The sequence below is a fragment of the Schistocerca cancellata genome, chromosome 7, assembly GCF_023864275.1.
Source record: "Schistocerca cancellata isolate TAMUIC-IGC-003103 chromosome 7, iqSchCanc2.1, whole genome shotgun sequence".
NCBI classification, from domain to species: domain Eukaryota; kingdom Metazoa; phylum Arthropoda; class Insecta; order Orthoptera; family Acrididae; genus Schistocerca; species Schistocerca cancellata.
The window spans coordinates 96832396-96860340 of NC_064632.1; the positions used below are offsets into that span (position 1 = coordinate 96832396).

At 39.8% G+C, this 27945-nt stretch overlaps 2 protein-coding genes across 3 annotated transcripts in view; one reads left to right on the forward strand and one right to left on the reverse strand.

Annotated features, from left to right (window-relative positions):
* The window catches only part of LOC126091941 (probable phospholipid-transporting ATPase IIB), a 501129-nt gene that overhangs the window by 295787 nt on the left and 177397 nt on the right, over nucleotides 1-27945 (reverse strand). The gene's annotated exons all lie outside the window — the stretch shown is intronic.
* Nucleotides 1081-27926, forward strand: LOC126091942 (probable phenylalanine--tRNA ligase, mitochondrial). The gene is made up of 6 exons (XM_049907272.1): nucleotides 1081-1682; nucleotides 19150-19306; nucleotides 23812-23943; nucleotides 24172-24332; nucleotides 24403-24525; nucleotides 24722-27926. Exons 1-6 carry the CDS (start codon nucleotides 1134-1136, stop codon nucleotides 24887-24889), a joined length of 1290 nt encoding a protein of 429 aa, XP_049763229.1. The 5' UTR covers nucleotides 1081-1133; the 3' UTR covers nucleotides 24890-27926.

The following is a 27945-nucleotide window of genomic DNA, read 5'->3' on the forward strand; positions in this document are numbered from 1 at the left end:
TCTTGATAATACAAGTGAGACTCTCTCTAGAAATGGTTAATGGCGTCTTGCTAGGTCGTAGCCATGGACTTAGCTGAAGGCTATTCTAACTATCTCTCGGCAAATGAGAGAAAGGCTTCGTCAGTGTAGTCGCTAGCAAAGTCGTCGTACAACTGGGGCGAGTGCTAGTACGTCTCTCAAGACCTGCCGTGTGGTGGCGCTCGGTCTGCGATCACTGACAGTGGCGACACGCGGGTCCGACATGTACTAATGGACCGCGGCCGATTTAAAGCTACCACCTAGCAAGTGTGGTGTCTGGCGGTGACACCACAGTTCCAAAGGCATTCTCGCTCTTGATACACCTCCAAGAATCTCATAATTGTCGCTGTTGACCACTTTTTCGACATATTAATAGCAAACGCACAAACAAAAGCACTATCTGCGAACGAATATGCACTAGAAAGGTTTGAATCCAGCCGCGAGGTAGCAATCGAATGACGTTATTCGATTGTGGAGAAGGCAAAATGACGCAACAAAGTAGAACCAAGTTCAACTTTTTGTGGCGTGACAAAAGTTGCGCTCCTTAAGTGGCGCCACCGAAAACTAGGAGTTCACACATGCAACTACAAAGCAACTGCAGTTCGCCATTAGCAGTGGCGATACTTTTGTTGCCTGTGTGAACCCGGCTTCAGGCATCCTGAACAACTTAACATGTGAAGAGGAGAGCGAAAAACACTTTTAGAAGGTCGGTTTTCATCTTTCGGAAGATGTGTCGAGTGCGAACGTAGTGAATATTCGATATGGCACCCACCACGTAATGTGGTATAATTGTAACAATACCTGTCTCTAGGGCCGTTTTAAGTGTTTCGCCTTTCAGGTTTTAAACTACACTACATTTTATATAACTATATTTTTTGTTCTGTCAACATTCTTTACATGGCAAAAGAGGTATCGAGTGCTAACCGCCAACCGGGCTTGCTAGTGCTAGTCCTTCTCTGGTGTGTTTTCATTTTGCGAGGTGGTAACGCTGGTGTGGATGTAAACATTTGTGTCTCGTTCTCAATCTCTGAATCTCATATTATGAGACTATGAGTCATGAGAGGATGTAAGGTGTTGTATTGAAGTGGTGTTTGTGTCTCTGTCCCGTACAAGAAATGGTGCGAAAATTAACTAGCTTTTTCCCGAAATCACCGATACGATGTTCGTTTTCTACAGTAAATGAAACTAAACCACTCTCAAACATCGAAATAAAGGGAAAATCATATAGTCGAGATGAGTGGACAAATGTAACACCCAAAGTTCTATCTTATATAGGAAAAAACTTACATTCTCAACCAGGTCATCCTTTGCATTTAGTCAAGAAGCGCATTGTGAACTATATGTATAAGACATTCGTGGGACGGAGGGGAAATCCTTTGTTCGCCGTATTCGATGATTTAAGCCCTGTGGTTACCGTCGAACAGAATTTTGACAGCCTTCTTGTCCCACATGACCACCCCAGCCGGCAAAAAAGTGATTGTTACTATATAAACAGAAGCAATTTATTGCGAGCGCACACTACAGCCCACCAATCTGAACTTATTGGCAGTGGTCTAAACAATTTCCTAATTATAGGTGATGTATATCGTAGAGATGAAATAGATTCAAAACATTATCCGGCGTTTCACCAAGTCGATGCTGTCAGGATATGCACTCCTGAAGAAGTGAGTATGCAGTAATGTAATAGTTTTCGTACACTGACAGTTCTGTTGGGGAAAAAAGAAAAAAAAACAGTATTACACCATGAAATAAACATAGGTAACATAATTGAAAATGTACGATAGTCATTTTTGATGTCATTTGGAATACAAGGGTTTTAAGACCGTTCTGTATTGTCCAACACATCCATTTCAAATATTTGCCACACACTAGCATGCAGTATTTAGCACTAAGCTTTACTTTGCATGTGTTTGTCTCCAACAATCATATATCTGTACTGATACCTCCAAACAGAATTGCATTATAATGAATTATGCGAATGACATTAATGAAAGGAAAAAGCTGAATAGTAATCATTTACTGTGTACGTCATCATCTTTTTTGTGTGCTCACGATTATAGATATTGAGGAAGCTAGATTTAAAAGTTTTTGTCAGCCTATGTTTCTCATTGCTCTGAAGTAACAATATTCGTAAATAAATACATAACTCAACCAAGTGAATAATGGAATGGATTTTTGCTATGTACCAAATGCTACACATTAAAGTTCTAGAGGAGACAAACCGTGTTTAAAATGTTAGGTCTGGTATCACAGATATATTAATTCTTCACATTTGCCAGTTTGTAATTGAGCATTTTGTGCAAAGATTAAGATTCTGGATATGGGTCTTTGTGTGGCATGTAGTTTTAATATTCCAGGTACTTTCAGAACAGTGTACACGATTATGCTGTAGAGTGAAAAAATTTGTTTTGTCTCATTTATTTCTACATTAAAATGAGCCATAGAATTGACTTAAAGACTTTAGGCTTTGAGGAGTCATGTCAACATTTATTGCAATACAGTTTTGATAAGTTGATTCTCAGGAGACATAAAAACAAATACAGATTTTTTTTAAAACTATGAGTGGTAAGAGTGTCTGGATGTGTGGAGCAGAGGATGTCAGCTCATGTGGGCATATAGACTAGGAATCTAGAGTAAGTGGCCTCCGTCTAATACACAGCTGACCTATAAATGTTGTACTGAGATTCCTTTTGCAAGAATGAGGTGTAAGCAATGCTTCATCTAGCACAAACAGCCAGAGCACAATACAATAAAATGAAACACTTTTACTTAAAAATTGACATTACAGTCTATTGCACACAGTGTTGCCTAGGTTGTCAGTGGACAGACACAAAAGGCAGGTATAAAACAATAGCAGTATGAAGTCTTTCATATTCTGTTGATTTGGAAGTAGAGAACCAGGCATTGAAGAAACATTTTACAGATTGTATGTCAGATTTGCACATGTCATTTAGTAACGAGTGTTTATTTTTCTTACAATACTGACAAGACAAATAGACGTACAAGATTCCTAGGACTGAAGATACATGGGTAGCTCTGTCATGTGATGTATCTTTTGTAATCTAATGCAGAAATGTGCAGCTCCTTGTATAAAATGCTGCACACCATATATGTCTGCAACATGCTGAAGCTTGTTTACTCTGAACACTCATTAGTGCATGTCATATGGGGTATTATTTGTGGCGACTTGGTTCAGGCACAGATGATATTTTTAGCTCAAACACTTGATGTAAAGGCCATTTATGCAGTTGTTTGTCAATTCATTCTTTCTCACAAGATTTATTACTAATGAAAGACACTTGCTTCAAACATTATTCAGTGAGCAAGAGATAAAGAAATGAACTTTATATATGGAGCACAGTCTTGTAAGTTATTCAGAGGTGTTACCTTCGATAGACCTTGTTCTGTAAGTGTTGACAGTTTTTAGTAACAAACCATGTATTTTAGGTTTTGATGAACTCATATTTTCCACAGGCATACCAGTGGTTCTTTAAAAAAGACTAGGATGATTGACCAGGTAACATTACTGAAACTTCCCAACAGACGCTATATAGGGTAAACCAGAACTCTGCCAATGATCTTTCAGAGGTGGTAGTATGGACCAAAATGAGAAAAAATGCCTAATAAATGTGGGCTCCAAAATGTATATCATCAGAACTATAAGCACTTGTTCCGCTTTGCTGCTGTGAAACACCTCCTCTTCTGAACAAAAGCTGATGGCTCTCTTAGGATATGTGTTTTAAAGCATATGTTTAGTAGCCAGTTTTACTGTTTTGGTCCATACTACCACCTCTGAAAGTTTGTCAGTGCAGTTCTGGTTCATTCTGTATAGCTTCTGTAGGTATTATTCAGGACTGTTACGGTGTCAGTCATCCTGGTTTGTTTTTTCCTTGGTGTTTGATTTGAAATGGACATCTTTTTATATTTTCAATTATTATTCGCGGAGTGTAATGAGGCGTTCCTTGGTCATATGACAGTGTTCCTGTGAGCCTGTTGAATAAAATGAGAAATAAATGCATAATTAATAACTGCTGTATTACAAATTTCTCTTATACCAGTTTCATCCCACATAAACTGCCATTAATACAATACATTCCAGAGTTAGAATTTGGTAACCTATACTGTCAAGGCATTTACTGCTGAGATTACTGTAAATGTCCAATTCTTCCAGAATTTTATTAGTGTTATCAGGTATGACAGACATTGTAGATAAAACTGCTGAAGTCATACGCACTGTCAAAATTGTTTGACAGGTTTCCCACAAGGGAGAGTCACCTATAGTGCTACTTGCTTTCAAGTGGGCACTACTTTAGATAGGCCTACTCTTTTATGAAAATTGGGCCAGTGGTGGCCCAGACTTTTAGCACAAAGTTACCATCTTTTATTAGAAGCATATTTGAAACTGAAAGAATAATGATTATACTCATGTTCTTGAAATGGAAGTCGCAAATCAATTCTATTCAAATAAAACAGCCACGGGTTGCACACAGTTTTATTCCCTATGTCAGGCTTAACTCATTAGACTTGATCAAATTGTTTGTGACCTGCAGTTATTTAATCTGAATGTTAATTACCAGGGTCACAGTATCCCTCAGCATGTAATGCATCCATTTGATAAACAAATAATTTGCTTTGCAAGCCTTGGTAAGGCAATTGCCCGTGAGTGTATTGTTTACTATTTGTAGCTGTGATTTTCTCTGGAGTAAGATAAATTATTGAATTTGGTGCTTATTGAATCCAGATTTACTTACCTGTTATTAACTTGTTACTTTTTTGTAAATGTGACTGTGTGAAATTACAAGATAGAATTTCTGCCCAGTACTTACATTTAGGAGGCAAAATATTTAATACTGTTGATAAACAAACATAAAAGTACATGACTAGCGTACTGAATTATTAGCTTATTCTTCAGGGAGGAGAGAAGGGTAGTATGTTGGGGAAGGTTAAAAGGTAGGGCAGGTTGCTCAGACCTGCTTTGAGGATGAGAAAAGCCAAATGTAAATCTGCTTCAACTTGGTGGTGATAAGCATTAAAACATTTACAGAATACAATAGGAACTGCTAAACAACATTAAAAACATAGTTTTGGACAGAAGGATTTCAGTGTATTTTAATAATGTATTTTTAGCAAGCTTTAGTGTATGATTCTGTAAACTAATCAATGTGATGGACATGTAATGGCTAACATCTAATTCAGTGTCCCTTCATGCATTCTATGTCACTGGTGTATGAATAACTTTTTAAACTCACAAAAGTACATACTTTTTAATATCAGTTTCAGAAGTCAAACAGCATTTATGGGTCATGAAGAAAATCTTCAGTGTGAAATGTAATGAGAAATGAAAGCTAATGGAATGTGAGTTAAGTACAGAGATTGGCAGTTAATGCTTAATGTCTTCAAAACCAAGTGCACAGATGATTGTGAAAAAACTAATAAGGCGAGATTTTAGTGCATAAACGTGCACAACATTATAGATTCAACAGTGGTTTGATGCAGTTCTCCACATTAGTCTGTTCTGTGCAACCTTCTTCATTGTCTTGCATTAGTAGAAATCTTGTTTTGTGCATTTGGTTAAATTCTTATAGGTAGTTAGGCTACCAAATTTTTAGCTCAGCAGATTGACAGACAATCGGTGGGCTTAATTTAAAGCTATTTGTTCAGTGCTTTGTAATACATTGCACCAGCCAAAACGCAGTTCCACTGTGAATGCTGTTCTCAAACATGGGAAGAGTTGGTTGACGTTCATAAGAAGCTGGAAATCGCCCTGACTACTGCCAAACGATTGGCAGCTGCTGCAAATTGGTGTGTTGGAAGAGCTCCCGAGAGTCGAGTACCTGTCATACCGGTAGCAGAGGTACCCCAATTACTATCCCCTCCCTCCCATGGGTTGTGTCTCCTGTGCAGAAAATACAAGATTTGTCATTACTCATACACTTGACTGCAAGTGGCATGTTAATGGTAGATCTAGGCATCCTGTACAGGGTGGACGGGGACCAGGGAGGACTCAGGGTGTTGTACCAATCCCCCTGACCAATAAGTTTGATACGCTGTCTTTCACTGAAACTGAGCCAGCGGGACACACTTCACCTATTTTGGGGAAAGCTGTTTTTCTGGTGTCAGGAGGAGGCAAACACAACAGGATAGAGGTCCATTAATCGTCGACAGTTCAAACATATGGCGAATGATGGTACCCCTTAGGGAAATGACAGCAAGGAAAGGGCACCAGGTGCAGTCAGTGTGTATGCCTGGGGTCCCCATTCAACATGTTGAAGATGTATTCCAGCTGCCTTTGAGGGAACAGTGTGCAACCAACTGCAAATTGTGGTGCTCATTGGAACAAATAGTGCTGTCGTCTGAGCCTTGAAGTCATTCTCGGGTCATTACTGTGACAGGCAGAGAAGGTTGGGAAGACCAGCCTTGTGCGTGGAGTTTCATTGATGCTCATAATTTGCAGCATTGTCCCCAGAACTGATCGTGGCCCTATGGTTCTGAGTCAAGTGGGAGGAATGAACGAGAGACATTGAAAGTTCTGTGATAGCTAGGCTGTGACTTCCTGGACTTGCACCATAGAGTTGAGATCTGTGGGTCCCCCAAAATGGGTCAGTTGTGCACTACACATCAGAAGCTGCTACTCAGGCAGCTGACTGTATGTAGGGTGCACATTGGATATTTTAGATTAGGCAATTCATCCAGATGATGATAGCTGTAGGAAACCCAGAAGTATCAGTGTAAGGACAAAAGAAATGCCTCCACAGGTGAGAGTATTAAAATACTAATGGTAACTGGCTTTTGCAACAAAGTGCCACAGTTTGAAGAGCTCACGAAAAGCAGTGAAGCTTACATAATACTAGGTACAGAAAGCAGTAAAAACCGTAAAGTTATAGCAGTGAGACTTTTGGGTAAAATTTAAGTGCACATAAAAAGGATAGACAGATGGAGAATGGAGGTGGTGTATTTATTGCAGTAGACGAGAAACTCAAATTCACCAAGATAGAAATTGAAGCTTCATGTGAGATTGTCTGGGCAAGACTCAATATCGGGGGGGGGGGGGGGGGGGGGGCATAAATAATTGGATCCTTCTATCGCCCACCACACCCATCTCCTCATCTAACCAAAAAATTTAGAGAACACCTCACATCACTTGTATGTAAGTTTCCCAGTCATACTGTAATCATTGTGGAGACTTTCATCCAACAATTAATTGAAAAATTACAGTTTTGTTATTGGTGGGCTTGTTAAGACATTCTGTGTAACGGTACTAGATGCCTCTCTAAAAACTACCTGGATCAGATAGTTAGGAACCACACTCATGATGGAAATATATTGGATCTGTGAGGATGTCCACATTGAAACTGGCATCAGTGACCATGACGCGGTTGTGGCAGCAATGATTACCTAAGTACAAAGGACAACTTAAACAAGCAGAAAGATATATATGTTCAATAAACTGGATGAAAAATCCGTAGTGCCATATCTCAATGAAGAACTTGAAACTTTCAGCACAGGGCAGGAGCATGAAGAGGATCTCTGTCTCAGGTTTAAAAAAATAGTAGACCATGCACTAGATAGATATGTACCCATCAGAACAATTTGTATTAGAAGGGAACCTCTGTGGCAGACAGTACTGTTAAGAAACTTTTGAAGAAACAGAGATTACTGCATAATAGGTGTAAAACAAAGTACAGGGCTGCAGAAGAGAGATGCTGAATGAAAGGCATTTGGTTGTCAAGAGAGTTATATGTGATGCCTTCAGTGACTACCATAGCAGAATATTGTTAAGTGATCTTTCACAGAACTCAAAGAAATTCTGGTCGTATGCAAAGGCTGTTAGTGGGACCAAAGTTAGTGTTCAGTCCGTAGTGAACGAGACAGGAATTGAAATTGAGGGTAGTGAAGCAAAAGCTGAAATGCTTAACTGTTTTAAAATGTTCCTTTGTAAAGGAAAACCCAGGTGAATTGCCCCAATCTAAGCCTCATTCCACTGAAATAGGTACTAGTGTTAGTGGTGCTGAGAAACAGCTGAAGTCATTAAAATTGAACAAAACTCCAGGGTTTGATGGAACCCCTGTCAGATTCTATACTGAATTTGTGGCTGAGTTAGCCCGTCTTCTAACTATAATCTATCATAGATCTCTCGAACAAAAAAACCTGCCCAGTTCTTGGAAAAAGGCACAGTCGACACCCATATACAAGAAGGGTAGTAGAAGTGATCCCCAAAACTACCTTCCAATATCCTTGAATCGATTTGTTGTAGAATCTTAGAACATGTTCAGAGCTCAAACGTGTTGTGGTATCTTGAAGAGAATGACCTCCTCAATGTTGACCAGCATGGTTTTCGAAAATATCGATAATGTGAAACCAAGCTCGCACTTTTCTCACATGACATACTGAATGCTTTCGATCAAGGCAGTCTGGTAGATGCTGGGTTTCTTGGTTTCAGAAAAGCATTAATGACCTTGCAGACAATATTAATAGTAAAATCAGGCTTTTTGCAGATGATGCAGTTATCTATAATGAAGTAATGTCTGAAAGGAGCTGCATAAATATTCAGTCAGATCTTGATAAGATAACTGTAAAATTTTACCACGAGCGAGAAGTGTGGGCTCTGTTGTAGGTTTGTGAGTAGTGGGTTATGGTGTGGGATTTGTTCAAAGTATTTTCATTGGGAGGGGGGGGGGGGGGGATACAGTGGGGAACCCAGTGGGAATTCTAGCGAGATCCTCTCCTGGGAATGCAGAATTTATAGTAGAAATAAATTGATAGAGGAGCAGGAGCATAAAATCTGTGCCCATCAGGTGCAGTTGCAGTACCCAAAGAAGGAACTAGATAGGTTGAGGAGAGTGAAGGGTGCTGGGGAATGGGAACTGGCAGTTGGCAAGAAGGCAGCTAGGAGGAGGAGGAGGTATTCAATTCAGACAGTTGTACTTTGTGTATATGCAATAGATTTGATTGACTGTCAGAGTTGGTGGAAAGGAGCCTCTTTTAGTTGTAGGTGTAGGAAACATGCAGCAGTCCTCAGCAGTTAGGAGGCTTAAGTCAGTTGCAAAGTCTAACAGAAAGAAGAAGGTTCTGCTGCTAGGTAGTTCACATGGTAGAGGTGTGGGCCGCCTGTTGCAGGAAGTTTTGGGGAGTGAATACTAACACACCAGCATTGTGAAGCGTAGTGCAGGGTTGGCTCAGGTGACTGACAGCATAGGGGAGTTATGTATGAGTTTTACGGAGGAGGATCAGATTTGTGATAGTGGGTGGAGCAGGGAATAGTCTTGATAGGGATGGGGAACATGATGTAGGTGGTGACCTGGTAAATGTAGCTACTCAAACTGGTGGCTCTAACGTTCATTTCATGCAACTGTTTCAGTGTCATGATTAGCCTCATCTAAATGAATCTGTTATGCGTGTTAACATGGGGAGAAGGCACTGATGGTAGAGAGCATGGGTCACATTGCAGTGGTGTCAGCTGAGTGTATCAGTAGATTGGGTTTCACCAGGCAGTAGATATGGGAAAGGGAGGCTGCCAATGCTTATAGGTGACAGTGTAGTGGGTGGTGGTGGGATCACTCATGGAAAAATTCCTGTAACAGTTGACAATATTAGAGAAGGAAAGTTGCTACTCACCATATAGCGGAGATGCTGTCGTGATAGGCACAACAAAAAGAGTAGTTGGTCTTAGAGCTGCACCTTCTTTGACTGAAGTCAGCTGATAGGTATACCTGCTTAAAGGAAGTCCCTCTAACTACAGAATCATCTTCAGAGGATGTCATGTTCTCAAGTGGAGAAGGAATTAGCATATTTGATCAAAATATAAGAGTTATTAGAGATAAAGTTAGTGAACTGCTTATAGACGTTGACTCTAAAATTATTGGTATATTGTAGCATCACTTAAATAATTTACCAGTTCAGAAACTTGCTTTACCAGGATACAGATTAACTGGCTGTTTTTCAAGGAGTTCCTTGCAGAGTAGGGGAGTAGCAATGTACGTAAAAAACAGTATTCCATTTGAGTCCATGGACATATCACGGCACTGCACTGAACAGATATTTAAATTTTGTGCAGGGGCAGTTGATTTTTGTGAAACTAAACTTCTAATTTTTGATATTTATTGGTCCCCTAACTCTGACTTCAGAGCATTTCTGCTAAAGCTAGAGATGGTTCATGATTCACTTTGTAGGAAGTACCAGAAATTAGTTATATGTGGTGACTTCAGTATTAAGTTTGTATTTGATTGTGCAAGAAAAAATATGTTGGTAGATCTAAATTCATATGATCTGATGCAGACTGTGTTTTTCTTTTTAAACAAGTGTGCAGGGCATCAGTAGCACAGCCATAGACAATACAGGGCTATTACAAATGATTGAAGCGATTTCATAAATTCACTGTAGCTCCATTCATTGACATATGGTCACGACACACTACAGATACGTAGAAAAACTCATAAAGTTTTGTTCGGCTGAAGCCGCACTTAAGGTTTCTGCCGTCAGAGCGCTCGAGAGCGCAGTGAGACAAAATGGCGACAGGAGCTGAGAAAGCGTATGTCGTGCTTGAAATGCACTCACATCAGTCAGTCATAACAGTCCAACGACACTTCAGGACGAAGTTCAACAAAGATCCACCAACTGCTAACTCCATTCAGCGATGGTATGCGCAGTTTAAAGCTTCTGGATGCCTCTGTAAGGGGAAATCAACGGGTCAGCTTGCAGTGAGCGAAGAAACGGTTGAACGCGTGCGGGCAAGTTTCACGCGTAGCCCGCGGAAAATTGGCTCATGCCAGAACTGGAGACCGACGCGCCGACTTCATCTTTCAACAGGATGGTGCTCCACCGCACTTCCATCATGATGTTCGGCATTTCTTAAACAGGAGATTGGAAAACCGATGGATCGGTCGTGGTGGAGATCATGATCAGCAATTCATGTCATGGCCTCCACGCTCTCCCGACTTAACCCCATGCGATTTCTTTCTGTGGGGTTATGTGAAAGATTCAGTGTTGAAACCTCCTCTACCAAGAAACGTGCCAGAACTGCGAGCTCGCATCAACGATGCTTTCGAACTCATTGATGGGGACATGCTGCGCCGAGTGTGGGAGGAACTTGATTATCGGCTTGATGTCTGCAAATCACTAAAGGGGCACATATCGATCATTTGTGAATGCCTAAAAAAACTTTTTGAGTTTCTGTATGTGTGTGCAAAGCATTGTGAAAATATCTCAAATAATAAAGTTATTGTAGAGCTGTGAAATCGCTTCAATCATTTGTAATAACCCTGTATTTTTATTCATTCTTCATTACTAGATGGGCATTCTTTTAGTGAAAAGGTGAATGGCCTTTCAGACAATGATACACAAATTTTGACACTAAAAGGCTTTTGTGCTAACAAATGTCACATATAATTACAAACTATGTAGGAAAGTTAATCCAACAGCAATAGAGTTTTTTAAACCTCTTCAAGGAACAAGAGTAGCAGGATGTTTATAGTGCTGATAATGCGGAGGACAAATATAAATGCTTTCCTTATCATTCTCTTTGAGAGTTGCTTTCCATTAGAACATTCTAGACAATATACTAGCAGGAAAAGGCAGCCTGGGTGACTGACTAGTGTGATAAGGCTATCATGTAGAACAGAGCGGAAATTATATCAAAATGTTAGAAGTAGTCACAATCAAGTTACAGTAACCCATTACAAACAGTACTGTAAGGTGCTTAAAATGTTATTAGGAAGGCAAAGAGTATGTGATATGCAAATAGAATAGCTAATTCACAGGATAAGATTAAAATCCTGTGGTCAGTTGTGAAGGATGTGTCTGGTCAGCAGCACAAGGTCGGTGGTATAGTCAGTTTGTAGTAAAAATATTTCTGTTACTGATAAATCAGATATATGTACAGTATTTAACAATCATTTTCTGAGCATTGCTGGTGAATTAAATAAAAATTTAGTTTCTCCAGGGAATCATAAAATTCTCTTGGCAAATGCCTTTCCGAGATTTATGTATGAAATACTCATCTGTGATACAGACAAGGGGGAGATTGAGTCAATAATTAAATCACTGAAGACCAAGGACTCCCATGGATATGATGGAGTACCTAGCAGAATACTGAAGTACTGTGCTGCACATGTTAGCCCTGTATTTAGCCATATTTGTAATTTTTCCTTTAGGAATGGTCAGTTTCCTGAATGATTAAAGTACTCGGTAGTAAAGCTGCTTTATAAAAAGGGAGTAAGGGGGTAATGCAGACAATTTTAGACCTATTTCTATGCCATCAGTGTTTGCTAAAGATATTGGAAAGGCTGTGTATGTAAGGATAATTGATCATTTTGTATTACACAATATGCTATCAAATCTACAGTTCGGCTTTAGGAGTCATTTAACAATTAAAAATGCTGTATTCTCTTGTCTCTGTGAGGTACTGGATGAGTTGAACAAAGGTTTTGAATGCTAGGCATATATTTTTTTACTTAACTAAGGTGTTTGTTTATGTTGATCACAAAATATTGCTCCAGAAGTTGGACCATTACAGAATACAGGAAGTAGATCACAATTGGTTCGCCTCTTACTTTAACAGACAGCAAAATGTTGTTCCTTATTTATATAAATGATATGCCCTCTAGTATATGGGTAACTCTAAAATGTTTCTGTTTGCTGATGACAGTAAAGGGCATTGTGTGCAACACTGGCTCGACTTCAAATAGTGCAGTTCATGATATAAGTTCACGCCTTGTAGAAAATAAACTATTGCTAAATCACAGTGAGATTCAGATTTTACTGTTTCTGACACACAATTCAACAAAACTTGACATTTTGATTTCATAATATGGGCATATGATTAGTGAAACTAAGCAGTTCAAATTTCGAGGTGTTCAAATAGATAGTAAACTGTTGTGGAAAGCCCATATTCAGGATCTTATTTAGAAACTTAATGCTGCCATTTTTACTATTCGAATGGTATCTGAAGTAAGTGATCATTCGACATGAAAATTAGTCTGCTTATTTTAATTCGCTTATGTCATATGATATTATATTTTGGGATAACTCTTCCCACTCTGAAAGGATTTTTTGGCTCAGAAATGGGCAGTTCGGGCAATAAGCAGTGTCAGTTCGCAAACCTCTTGTCCACCACTGTTTACCAGTTTGGATATTTTGACATTGGCCTCTTGGAAAAAAAAAAAAAAAAAAAAAAAAAAAATATATATATATATATATATATATATATATATATATATATATATATCCAAAGGCCTCACCTTCAGCCCCACTCCCAGATTTAACCAAACAGCCCTCGTCAAAGATTTACTGTCCTACACCCGTACTCTCTGCTGGAAATATCACTTTGCCACGAAGAAAAATGATCCTAATCCTACTCCTAATGATCCAACTCCCCAAGACACTATCCAAATTGAACCATGCCTGGAACAGTTCCGTCCTCCGTCACAGCGGGACCCACCTCCTCTTCCTCAAAATCACCCTCTCCTAACCTTCCAGGAATTTCTGACTTCCAGCCTTGCCTCTCAATCCTTCTTAAAAAACCTTAATCCTACTCCCAACATCACCACTGCTGAAGCCCAGGCTATCCGTGATCTGAAGGCTGACCGATCCATCGTCATTCTTCCGGCTGACAAGGGTTCCACAACTGTGGTACTTGATCGTCGGGAGTATGTGACTGAGGGACTGCGTCAGCTTTCAGACAACATTACTTACAAAGGTTGCCAAGGCAATCCCATTCCTGATGTCCAGGCGGAGCTTCAAGGAATCCTCAGAACCTTAGGCCCCCTACAAAACCTTTCACCCGACTCCATCAACCTCCTGACCCCACCAACACCCCGCACCCCTACCTTCTACCTTCTTCCCAAAATTCACAAACCCAATCATCCCGGCCGTCCCATTGTAGCTGGTTACCAAGCCCCCACCGAACGCATCTCTGCCTACGTAGATCAACACCTTCAGCCCATTACATGCAGTCTCCCATCCTTCATCAAAGACACCAACCACTTTCTCGAACGCCTGGAATCCCTACCCAGTCTGTTACCCCCGGAAACCATCCTTGTAACCATTGATGCCACTTCCTTATACACAAATATTCCGCATGTCCAGGGCCTCGCTGCGATGGAGCACTTCCTTTCACGCCGATCACCTGCCGCCCTACCTAAAACCTCTTTCCTCATTACCTTAGCCAGCTTCATCCTGACCCACAACTTCTTCACTTTTGAAGGCCAGACATACCAACAATTAAAGGGAACAGCCATGGGTACCAGGATGGCCCCCTCGTATGCCAACCTATTCATGGGTCGCTTAGAGGAAGCCTTCTTGGTTACCCAGGCCTGCCAACCCGAAGTTTGGTACAGATTTATTGATGACATTTTCATGATCTGGACTCACAGTGAAGAAGAACTCCAGAATTTCCTCTCCAACCTCAACTCCTTTGGTTCCATCAGATTCACCTGGTCCCACTCCAAATCCCATGCCACTTTCCTTGACGTTGACCTCCACCTGTCCAATGGCCAGCTTCACACGTCCGTCCACATCAAACCCACCAACAAGCAACAGTACCTCCATTATGACAGCTGCCACCCGTTCCACATCAAACGGTCCCTTCCCTACAGCCTAGGTCTTCGTGGCAAACGAATCTGCTCCAGTCCGGAATCCTTGAACCACTACACCAACAACCTGAAAACAGCTTTTGCATCCCGTAACTACCCTCCCGACCTGGTACACAAGCAAATAACCAGAGCCACTTCCTCATCTCCTCAAACCCGGAACCTTCCACAGAAGAACCCCAAAAGTGCCCCACTTGTGACAGGATACTTTCCGGGACTGGATCAGATTCTGAATGTGGCTCTCCAGCAGGGATACGACTTCCTCAAATCCTGCCCTGAAATGAGATCCATCCTTCATGAAATCCTCCCCACTCCACCAAGAGTGTCTTTCCGCCGTCCACCTAACCTTCGCAACCTTTTAGTTCATCCCTATGAAATCCCCAGACCACCTTCCCTACCCTCTGGCTCCTACCCCTGTAACCGCCCCCGGTGTAAAACCTGTCCCATGCACCCTCCCACCACCACCTACTCCAGTCCTGTAACCCGGAAGGTGTACACGATCAAAGGCAGAGCCACGTGTGAAAGCACCCACGTGATTTACCAACTGACCTGCCTACACTGTGAAGCGTTCTATGTGGGAATGACCAGCAACAAACTGTCCATTCGCATGAATGGACACAGGCAGACAGTGTTTGTTGGTAATGAGGATCACCCTGTGGCTAAACATGCCTTGGTGCACGGCCAGCACATCTTGGCACAGTGTTACACCGTCCGGGTTATCTGGATACTTCCCACTAACACCAACCTGTCAGAACTCCGGAGATGGGAACTTGCCCTTCAGCATATCCTCTCTTCTCGCTATCCGCCAGGCCTCAATCTCCGCTAATTTTTAATTTCTAATTTCAATTTGCCGCCGCTCGTACCTCACCTGTCTTTCAACATCATCTTTGCCTTTGTACATCCGCCCCGACTGACATCTCTGCCCAAACTCTTTGCCTTTACAAATGTCTGCTTGTGTCTGTGTATATGAGGATGGATATGTGTGTGTGTGCGAGTGTATACCTGTCCTTTTTTCCCTCCTTTTTTCCCCCTAAGGTGAGTCTTTCCGCTCCCGGGATTGGAATGACTCCTTACCCTCTCCCTTAAAACCCAAATCCTTTTGTCTTTCCCTCTCCTTCCCTCTTTCCTGACGAGGCAACCATTGGTTGCGAAAGCTAGATTTTGTGTGTATGTTTGTGTTTGTCTGTGTGTCTATCGACCTGCCAGCGCTTTTGTTTGGTAAGTCTCATCATCTTTCTTTTTAAATATATATATATATATATATATATATATATATATATATATATATATATATAAAATTCAAGCTTTTGCAACAAGCGGTTGCTTCGTCAGGAAAGAGGGAAGGAGAGGGAAAGACGAAAGGATGTGGGTTTTAAGGGAGAGGGTAAGGAGTCATTCCAGTCCCGGGAGCGGAAAGACTTACCTTAGGGGGAAAAAAGGACGGGTATACACTCGCACACACACACATATCCATCCACACATATACAGACACAAGCAGACATATTTAAAGACAAGAGTTTGGGCAGAGATGTCAGTCGAAGCAGAAGTGCAGAGGCAAAGATGTTGTTGAATGACAGGTGAGGTATGAGTGGCGGCAACTTGAAATTAGCGGAGATTGAGGCCTGGTGGATAACGGGAAGAGAGGATATATTGAAGAGCAAGTTCCCATCTCCGGAGTTCGGATACGTTGGTGTTAGTAGGAAGTATCCAGATAACCCGGACGGTGTAACACTGCGCCAAGATGTGCTGGTCGTGCACCAAGGCATGTTTAGCCACAGGGTGATCCTCATTACCAACAAACACTGTCTGCCTGTGTCCATTCATGCGAATGGACAGTTTGTTGCTGGTCATTCCCACATAGAATGCATCACAGTGTAGGCAGGTCAGTTGGTAGATCACGTGGGTGCTTTCACACGTGGCTCTGCCTTTGATTGTGTACACCTTCCGGGTTACAGGACTGGAGTAGGTGGTGGTGGGAGGATGCATGGGACAGGTTTTACACCGGGGGCGGTTACAAGGGTAGGAGCCAGAGGGTAGGGAAGGGGGTTTGGGGATTTCATAGGGATGAACTAAGAGGTTACGTAGGTTAGGTGGACGGCGGAAAGACACTCTTGGTGGAGTGGGGAGGATTTCATGAAGGCTACCAAACAAAAGCGCTGGCAGGTCGATAGACACACAAACAAACACACACACAAAACTCCAGCCCTCGCAACCAACGGCCGCCTGGCGGGGCGGCCGTTGGTTGCGAGGGCTGGAGTTTTGTGTGTGTGTTTGTGTTTGTTTGTGTGTCTATCGACCTGCCAGCGCTTTTGTTTGGTAGGTCTCATCATCTTTCTATATATATATATATATATATATATATATATATATATATATATATATATATATATATATATATATAAATATACCTTTACTGTCGTTTCTTGTTAACAGTATAAGCTTATTCCCAAGAATAAGCAGCTTTCACTCAGTTAATACTCGGCAGAAATCCAACTTACATTTGGACCGAACTCCCTTAACTCTTGTTTAGAAAGGTGTGCAGTATACTGCTGCATCCATTTTCAATAAGCTACCACAATAATTCAAAAATCTTAGCAATAATCCACACACTTTCAAATCAAAACTGAAGAGTTTCCTCGTTGGCTACTCCTTCTATTCTGTTGAGGAGTTCCTTGAAAAATTAAGCTGATTCTTTTGTTACATTGTGGGTTGCGTTTACTTATGGCTTGACTTTTTTTAGTTCATAAACATTTTATTTTTATGTGTTATTACTTTTATGTTGTAATTTCATGTACTGACACGTTCAATGACCTTGGAGATTTGCTCTTCAATTTGGTCCTACAAAACTTGGCGTGTAAATAAATAAATAAATAAAAATTTCAAAGTGGTGCAGAGATTGGCAACTTGCTTTAAATGTTCAAAAATGTCAAATTTTGCACTTCAAAAAATGAAGAAAACATACTATCCCATGACTGTAATAACTGTGTCACTTGGAATTGGCCAACTCATACAAATACCTGGTGTAACACTTTGCAGGCACATGAAAGGGAATGATCATCTAGGTTCAGTTGTAGGTAAAGCATGTAGACTTTGGTTTGTTGGTAGAATACTGGGGAAGTGTAATCAAGGATATTGAGCGTATCCAGAGAAGGGCAACATGAAGGGTTACAGGTTTGTTTAATCCATGAGAAAGTGTTGCAGAAATACTGAACTCTTGAAGATAGGTGTAAACTATCCCGAGAAAGTCTGTTAGCAAGGTTTTCAATAACCAGCTCTAAATGGGTGCTGTAGGAATATAATACAACCCTCTACATATCACTCACAGAGGGATCTTGAAGACAAAATTAGAATAATTACTGCATGCACAAAGGGATTAAATCAATCATTCTTCCCAAGCACCATATGTGAATGGACCAAGAAGAAACCCTAATAACTGGTACAATGGGATGTACCCTCTGCCATGAACCTCATGGTGGTTTGCAGAGTGTAGATGTAGGAAAAGTTAGATTGCTACTTACAGTGAAGAAGACACGTCAAGTTGCAGACAAGCACAATTATATGAAAGTTAAAATTTTCAGGAGGGACAACCTTTCAGCACAGAATTCAGACTAGTGTAAAGAGAAGAAAGACAAGGCTGAGAATAATGACCAGCTAGAGTTCATATCTGGAAGAGATCAGAGGTACAGTATGCTAAGTAAAAGAATAGTATTAATTGGTCAGCCAGACTGCGTAAAATGATTTAAGTAAGGCAGGATATGTTGCACAAGAATGGAGAAGTTAATAAGACCAGTTAAATACTAATTAATACAGTGAACAGTGTAGGAGAGAAAGGCTATAGATAATGACACAAACACAAATATAAGGCACAAAGTGTTGACAACCGTACATGCTCACAACAAAGAGATGACAAAGTATAGAAACAAATGCAAGACTATATCACTATATCCATTCTAATCAGCGATGAATATTAGAATAAACAGAAAATGGTTATGGTGCCTTTCTCAGGTACCTTTTTTTTGAAAAGTACTTCTCTCTAATTTTCTATTCATGTGGATCTTCCTCCATTCACAAGCTGTTCTTCCTTTTTGGTATTGTGTATATAACTTGGAGATGTAAGTGGGTATGTGTCAGATTACAAGACCAAAGATCCACAGTTATACCACTTCCTGTAGAATGGTACGTAGTATAGAATTATTGTACTGAAACCAACCTTTGGGTTGTTGTCTTTACATAGGTGTTGAAGGAAGGAGAAAAAAACTTGTACATTTTGTTATAATTACTGCTACTTCATACAACGTGACAGCTCAATTTCTTGCAACCATCTGTCAGTACCTCTTTTCACACCTCTTTTCATTCATTTATTTATTTTTTTGTTTTTTTAACTGAAGAAACATAGTTCCTCAGATGCTAGTTTCTGAATGTACCACTGTGAACCAACTTTAAAATTTGTTTATGATCATTAAACAAAAAACTCTTTCTTTTAAATTGGAGATTGTAGGCTCCCAACCTAAGCAGTATAATAATGTAATTGTTTGATTCTCTTCAGGTTTTCAGACACAAGGGAAGTATGCAGGCAGTATTTGAAAAGAAAAGTCAGAGAACTGCAGCCAAGCAAGCGTGCCATACCTTGGCAGCTACAAAACACATGGAACATGAATTGAAACAGACACTTGAAGGATTAGCAGAAACTCTGTTTGGATCAGGTAGGAATTGTCAAGGCCAACAAAGCTGTTTAAATTTACATAAGTATTTAAAAATATTAATTGAGGAGTGATATAGAAACATTGAATATTGAACATTATACTTGTCCACCTTCTCAATCCAAAATGTTAGGATGCTGTACTTAAGAGTCTTAAAACATTTAGTGAAAAATGACACTACAGCAATCTTTTGATTATATAGGTTAATGTGAACTATCATCAAGGTAACCTAAAGTTTTAAGGGTTCAAAAATGAGCAATAAGAATTATTTGTGGTGTCAACTAAATAAAATCCTGCAGAGGTCTGTTCAGGAATCTAAGGATACTGACTACTCCCTCCCAATACATTTATTCCTCAATGTAGTTTGTCATAAAAATATATCTCTCTTTTGAACCAATAGATCAGTTGAATGAATTTCGTACTGCATAGTCTAGTAACATTTCAGTGCCTTGGAGTGCTTAATAGTGGGTTCCTTGATCAACTCGTCTTCATTCTGTTATTCTACCAAACACTCTTTCTTCACTACAAGTGCATTGCTTTGGTGCTCAAATCATAGTTCGTAGGCACCACAGTTGAATCAGTCATGATCTTTTTGTCTTCTACATCTTCATAACCAGAAATTGATGTTCTGATCAAAAATATTTGTTTTACTTGTCACGGAACTTTATGCATCACTTTTTATTTTTTCAAAAATTACCAAACTGTGCCCAGGTAATCTGCAAGCAGGATAATAAGCACCCAGATAATCGGGAGATTGTTGTGTACTTTGTATGCTGCCGTATAAACATTCTTTTATGACACTTATCTAATGTGGTTCAAGGCAAATATCAATGAATTTACCAGTTTTCAAAAACTGATTGTAATAAGACTCAAAATACAACCTCAAATGGAAAAATTTGAGTATTTAAATGACATAACTCAATGTTTACCATTGTTGCCTTACTCAAGAAACAGTTCTCATTGTTTTATTCTCTGTGACTGTGTTGATAACCGTCTAAAAATACAAAGAAAAAGTTCATTAAGATTTATTGTATACATATGAGCTGTGAAAATATGTAGTGTTTATGTAGTTTTTAAAACAGCAGGCAGAGGCCTCTTAAGAATCAATGGATACTGCTAACAAGGGCTGTACTTACTCATACAGATTCATGATAGTGTACTTATTCTCTTCAGTTGTCTGTAACTAAAAATAAAATGGATGAATGGAGACATAAAATTTCGAAATTATCACATTACATATGTTAATAAAGTTTGGACATTTTGTATCCACATCCAAGTTTCATAACTGTTTCCTGCACTCTGATAGAAAGATTTTTTATATACATGTGTAAGGCTAGTTAAACCTTGAATGTAGATAACCACTCACCCAACAGAAGTACTGCTGAGCACCATATGGGCAAAAAGATAAGATGTTGAATTTTAGCTCAGCTTTTGATCTTTCATTCTTTGCTAGTGCACAGACACATACGCACACTACGCAAATAAGCTGCACTATGCCAGCAATCTCTTTGGAATTGTATGCAGCTGTGCAGAATCCACAATTTCCTTCCTTGTGAAGATTGTTGAGAAGCACTTTACCCATCAGGTTTCAGAGATCCAGGGAAGTGGGGGACATCACATAAGAACAAATATGTACATTAATGTTAATGTGGTCATGTCTGAATCTGAGACACAAATGCTTGTGCATTGTCCATCCTGTGAGCTGGCACTTTGTGATGGATCGGGATCTCACGCAATTCCATCCTCATTTACATCTCCTGAATTCTTTCGAGATGCTTGGGTAGGTATACTGAAGTCTATCAACCTGTAGGATATTATTGAACATAGTGATGTTTGCAGTGGATCTTGTGGCTGATATACTTTGGAAATTAGTATGAATCATTTATCCACTGGTGACTGTTGGAGAAATGGTTCGTAGCAATTTTCATATGTAACTGTGGTGATGTGTTTACTTCTGAACTGAAAATGCAGATCATTATTTCATGAAATGATTTTCATTACTTTCATTGAATTACCATCATTGGGAAAGATCCTGACACTACTACTGCAGAATATAAGTCAGACTGATACAATCACATCATCACCAATACAGTAGAGTTCAAAATATTGATCTTAACCTGTCAGAATTAAACATAACATACATCTGTTGATAGAACTCAACTCGAAATCCTTTGATTTCTGCACTGAATATTTACTTATGCCCTGTGTAAAATCTTACGGATATGAAGACTCTTGTATGAAAGTGTTAAGACATGACTTCCAGTCAAATTATAAGAGTCTGTTTAAGGTGATTACAAGTGCAGCATGTAACCTTGCTAATCATTTTCTCCACACAAAATGCATTTTATTTTTTACAAGTGGATACTGGACATGCAAACAACTCTTCATTTTGAAGAAAATTTCTCAGTATTTGAATTTATTGAAGAAAGTTAAGACTGTAGCTATACACAGAGAAGAATCGCAAAAGGCAACTTGTGACCATTAATTCATCTTTAAATAGTAAGAGAATCACTGCACATAACTGTTTCAATGTATAATAACTGAATACAATATGGAACACACTTCTCACCACTACTTCTTGTAGCCATATAGTGTTGCAATGGATGCTATTTCATTCGTCTTTCTTGTAAAAAGAAGCTAACCACATTCATTAACTTTCATTGAATGACACTTCAACTGCAGGAACTACACTCCTGGAAATTGAAATAAGAACACCGTGAATTCATTGTCCCAGGAAGGGGAAACTTTATTGACACATTCCTGGGGTCAGATACATCACATGATCACACTGACAGAACCATAGGCACATAGACACAGGCAACAGAGCATGCACAATGTCGCCACTAGTACAGTGTATATCCACCTTTTGCAGCAATGCAGGCTGCTATTCTCCCATGGAGACGATCGTAGAGATGCTGGATGTAGTCCTGTGGAACGGCTTGCCATGCCATTTCCACCTGGCGCCTCAGTTGGACCAGCGTTCGTGCTGGTCGTGCAGACCGCGTGAGACGACGCTTCATCCAGTCCCAAACATGCTCAATGGGGGACAGATCCGGAGATCTTGCTGGCCAGGGTAGTTGACGTACACCTTCTAGAGCACGTTGGGTGGCACGGGATACATGCGGACGTGCATTGTCCTGTTGGAACAGCAAGTTCCCTTGCCGGTCTAGGAATGGTAGAACGATGGGTTCGATGACGGTTTGGATGTACCGTGCACTATTCAGTGTCCCCTCGACGATCACCAGTGGTGTACGGCCAGTGTAGGAGATCGCTCCCCACACCATGATGCCGGGTGTTGGCCCTGTGTGCCTCGGTCGTATGCAGTCCTGATTGTGGCGCTCACCTGCACGGCGCCAAACACGCATACGACCATCATTGGCACCAAGGCAGAAGCGACTCTCATCGCTGAAGACGACACATCTCCATTCGTCCCTCCATTCACGCCTGTCACGACACCACTGGAGGCGGGCTGCACGATGTTGGGGCGTGAGCGGAAGACGGCCTAACGGTGTGCGGGACCGTAGCCCAGCTTCATGGAGACGGTTGTGAATGGTCCTCGCCGATACCCCAGGAGCAACAGTGTCCCTAATTTGCTGGGAAGTGGCGGTGCGGTCCCCTACGGCACTGCGTAGGATCCTACGGTCTTGGCGTGCATCCGTGCGTCGCTGCGGTCCGGTCCCAGGTCGACGGGAACGTGCACCTTCCGCCGACCACTGGCGACAACATCGATGTACTGTGGAGACCTCACGCCCCACGTGTTGAGCAATTCGGCGGTACGTCCACCCGGCCTCCCCCATGCCCACTATACGCCCTCGCTCAAAGTCCGTCAACTGCACATACGGTTCACGTCCACGCTGTCTCGGCATGCTACCAGTGTTAAAGACTGCGATGGAGCTCCGTATGCCACGGCAAACTGGCTGACACTGACGGCGGCGGTGCACAAATGTTGCGCAGCTAGCACCATTCGACGGCCAACACCGCGGTTCCTGGTGTGTCCGCTGTGCCGTGCGTGTGATCATTGCTTGTACAGCCCTCTCGCAGTGTCCGAGCAAGTATGGTGGGTCTGACACACCGGTGTCAATGTGTTCTTTTTTCCATTTCCAGGAGTGTATTTATTGTATTCTTACTATACTTCCCCCCTACTCAATTGAGTAATTCAATTTTTGATTTTCTCTACCATTTACTTCTTCCGGTAAGCTTATTTCCTTTATTACTAGCTCTTCTGGTATTATTGAAGAGTATAAAAAAATATTTTAACCAGCTCATATTTCATTATCTTCTTATAATTTGGTTGAAATTCCAAATTATTATCCGTTTGTTTAGTAAAGCTACTTATCATATTCTCATTGTTGCTCAGATTATTGTTTCAATTAAACTTTTTGTAAATTAAAACAAAAGTTTAATTCCTTTATTACTACTATAGCTGGCTGAAGTATACTGATAATAAGCAGGTACAAAACATGAAATCAGGTGGAAACTTATTTTACTTCTAAGTATATACTTTGCAGGCTTTCAGTATAGATGGGTAGATACAACATTTCCTTTTACACACCCATCTTGGGAGTTGGAGGTATTACGTGATGACAACTGGATGGAAGTTTTGGGCTGTGGAATTATGGAGAACGAAATTCTAGAGAGTGGTAAGTTATTTTTAAAAAATAAACTCTAAATAGCTCTTCTGCACAGAATTCATAATTTTGAAAAGTGAAGATTTGATGGTTACAGAGTAAAAATGAAAAATTAATTAGTAATTCCAAAAAAAAAAAAAAACAACCATTCCCTTGCTATCGTATTTGTATGTAGTCACCATAATTTTTTACATACTCCTAATTGCACATAAAACTAGTTTGTCCTTTCATATTCTGCAGCAGGAGTAAAGGGCCGAATTGGCTGGGCATTTGGATTAGGTCTGGAAAGACTAGCAATGTGTCTATATTCCATTCCCGACATTCGTCTCTTCTGGAGCTCCGATTCTGGCTTCTTGTCACAGTTCAATGTGAAAGATCCTGATACTCAAATAAAATATAAGGTAAGCTAACACTATTGAAACATTTTCCCCCTGTTGGTGACAACAGTTTAATTTGCCCTTCATTTTTCAGCCAATAAGTATATACCCTCAGTGCACAAATGATATAAGTTTCTGGTTACCTTCAGATGATTCATTCACACCAAATGATTTCTATGATTTGGTAAGAACTGTTGGAGGTGATGTCATAGAGCAGGTAAGAATTTTGTTTCAGTTATTTCATTACAGCATATGAAAATATGTCAATGGACAAGATATTGGTAGACACAGGGTTTTAATGCCCATAAAGTAACGACACATTAATGAACTCAACACTTTTGCTCATTAACCTTGATAGTTGCTTCCATTAAAGGTAACTTATTCTGTTTTTACATACTATATTTTTTTTTCAGATTTCCCTGATCGATGAATTCACCCATAAAAAGAAAGGATTAAAAAGTCACTGTTATCGTATTGTGTACAGGCATATGGGCAGGACACTGACACAGAAAGAAGTAAATGAAATACATAACAGTATTGCAAGAATGGCAGAAGAAATACTGGGTGTTACAATAAGATAACAGAAAAAGTTTTAAAATAAAGTTATTTATTATTACAACTTGATAAAGATTTTTTTGATTCTTTCAACAACAGAGTCACATTACATTCAATATGGCATCGAAACAAATGTAGAACCCAGGCTCTATTTTCACAAAAGTATCACATATATTATAAGTAAGTATAATAAACCTGCATTCCACAAATTAGATTTTTTTTATGTCAACCAAAACAGAAGTCCACTTCCGGCATGACAAGTAGCAGCAGTTCGGCAGTCCCAAAAGATACAAACATAACAGAGTAATCTCAACAGGTCTTTCTTTGGCAATGGGGCTAAGTGTTTTTCTCTTACAAAATGTTCAGTCACCTTTCTCTGGCTTTCAAAGCAATGAACTTCAGTCATATCTGTGCGCTGCAAAAACTGCTACTGCTTTCAATACCTAAACTTACAGTGTACTTGGACTTCTCATAAATTTTTATTTGACGTGGGTTGCATTTTAACTGTGTCCTGAATAAATGATTATAAAAAATCTGAGATTTACAATGTAGAAAAGAAGACATTTTATAAACACCTTCAGGCATTTCCCCACATTTTCTGTAAGCACATTTACAAATGCTTTATAGTACATAAAATGCTCTAGTAAATCAGCCATGTGAATACTAAACTGGCACAAATCAAACAGTGGAAAAGTATTGATAAGAATAACAGTTAGTAACTCATAAAACACAAAGCATTTCCTGTACTAACAACATTGATAATTTCTGTAAACACAAAAATAAGCAGTCTCTTGTTGCTATGCAACCAATGGCTTTATAGAGATTCAATATTTTTCAATGAAAGTAAATGCAAATATATTATTTGTGTACAACAATACAAAAAAAGAAAAAGATATTCTGAAAGTGCTTAAAACAAAGAGTTGCTGCAATTATTTTCCAGTCATGAACAACTTGTATACAATAATAAATAACAGAAGCTTCTTAAATACTGGATAAAACATCCAGATATAAAATACTGAAAGATTCCTTACACAGATATAGGAACTATTCACAAAACAACCAATGACTACAACTGCCATGTAATGCTAATTGAATAAGTGATTATTTTCTGCATAAAAAGGACTCTCCACAAAACTACTACATTCATATGTGGAGATTACAGTTTCTGTAAAGGACAAACTGCAAAAGTTACTACAGCTTTTCCTCACATTGCAATCATCAGCATCCATTTCCTTTACGAAATGCCGATTAATATGAGATGACAATATTTTTGATATTAATTATCAACATACAGAAGTCAAATAGTTGTGAATGTACATCATTTCTTGACACTGCTGTAGTGTAACAAAGTTAAAGTGTTGTGGCTTGACCCCCCTTATAATGGCTTTCATATGAAGCCTTGCATCTTGCATTTTGTTCACCATTCCCCAGTATAGCAACTGACAAGTTTCACCTGTCGGCTTACTGTTTTACAGAATCTAGCAATTTGCTTGGGTTTTGACAATTGGATAATAACCACCTTTCAACACTTAAAAGCTCCTCGGATTGAATCTGGACAAATTCTGTGGATTTTAACTGCAAACATCAATGGCAGTTCAATGAACAAACAGTTATATTTTTGCAGAATTTAGTTATTGGCATATTCCTGACTTTACTGCTGCCTTGCTATAGTGAGTGGCTGACCAATATGGAGTCCAACATTATTTTATCAAGAATAGGATTTGTCAATTTCATGGGAACTGTGACAATGACTTGGTTCAAAAACATATACAATTTGGTTTGTAAGATGTCACTCCACTGTACACTATTGTCCCAAGCAAGCTTTTAGTGTTCAAAAACTTAATAAGATACTGGAAATAGCTTTCTCGGTTGTATGAAACTGTAAGTCACATCACCTCCTACTTGAAAATAGTTCTTCGAGCACTGCACAGCATGTGATAAACTACGCTGTTAGTAATTGTTACATGAAATTTTGAAATGATTTGACATTGTAATAGTCCACAGTTAAAGAGCACAAAATGTAAATTCTCTACCTCCAAGACTGTTCCTTGGAAAAATTTCGTTTGAATAGTTTGCTTCATTTCTTAACCAGGAGACAGAGTTGAGTAATGCTATCCATGGGCTCCCAATTGTCTTCAGGTCTGTAGTACGATGTGTAGGCATTGTACGCAAGTCTATGAAATATTTGGGATGGTAGTAAAAACAGAAACCATATAACCTTGCATATGAAGCATTAGCAGTAGATAAGCTCACAAAAAGGTGTTCTGGCAGAAAAGAAATGAGACTGGTAACAACATTATTAAGGTACTACATCCAGACATGAGAGGTGAATGGGTGTAAAGCCAGTTAATGCATTTTCAACTTAAGACCGTATGAGTAACAACTACACATTGTTTCATTTGTGGAAGAAGGGTAGTAGTCCTTTCCAGTTAATGACGAATCACAGGCAGTGTTAAATGGACATGTGCTCTTTTAACTCCGCCTAAATCACCTGTCAATGGCAAACCACGTCTTGCCTAGTATGGCGGTGCAGGTCTTCCGCACCATTCCCCTCTGCTGTCAAGAAGCATGGGATTTCATCATCATCATCATCATCATCATCATCATAATAATAAATCACCTGTGCACTGGAAAAGGAGTGACGTCTTTATTCCAAAAATGAAATGGTATATGGGTACTACAAATATGATCCTAAGTAAAAAACACAATAAAACTGTATTTGAATTCCTTTACCACTCAGATACAGATACATTGTGAATTTGTAGTAAGTGCAATTGAAATTGATTAACTCATTGACAGTGACAATGAGTTTAACATGGTCTTGCATTCCAAAGCAAAAATGGCAGCGATCGTACATTGCATCATGGCAAGTGACATTTAGAATATGTTTCGACTGGTGGAAGGGCTGAATTTAAATGTACACTGACTCAAATTTATTGTGCTTTGATGGTGGCTATCATCAACAGATCATACTGGTAAGTAAGTACACATATCTGTAGCATGAGTAGTCTCTCATGGGCCAAATCTCATACACAGCATTTGCAAATGGAGGGCAAGAATACATCTGTTGTAAAATGCTTAC

Bases quoted from the DNA above. Each gene is read 5' to 3' on its own strand.
- LOC126091942 (XM_049907272.1), top strand. From the start codon at position 1,134: ATGGTGCGAAAATTAACTAGCTTTTTCCCGAAATCACCGATACGATGT. The intron at 1,683-19,149 runs GTGAGTATGCAG...GATTCTCTTCAG, and splicing joins GGATATGCACTCCTGAAGAA to GTTTTCAGACACAAGGGAAG. The intron at 23,944-24,171 runs GTAAGTTATTTT...CATATTCTGCAG, and splicing joins GAACGAAATTCTAGAGAGTG to CAGGAGTAAAGGGCCGAATT.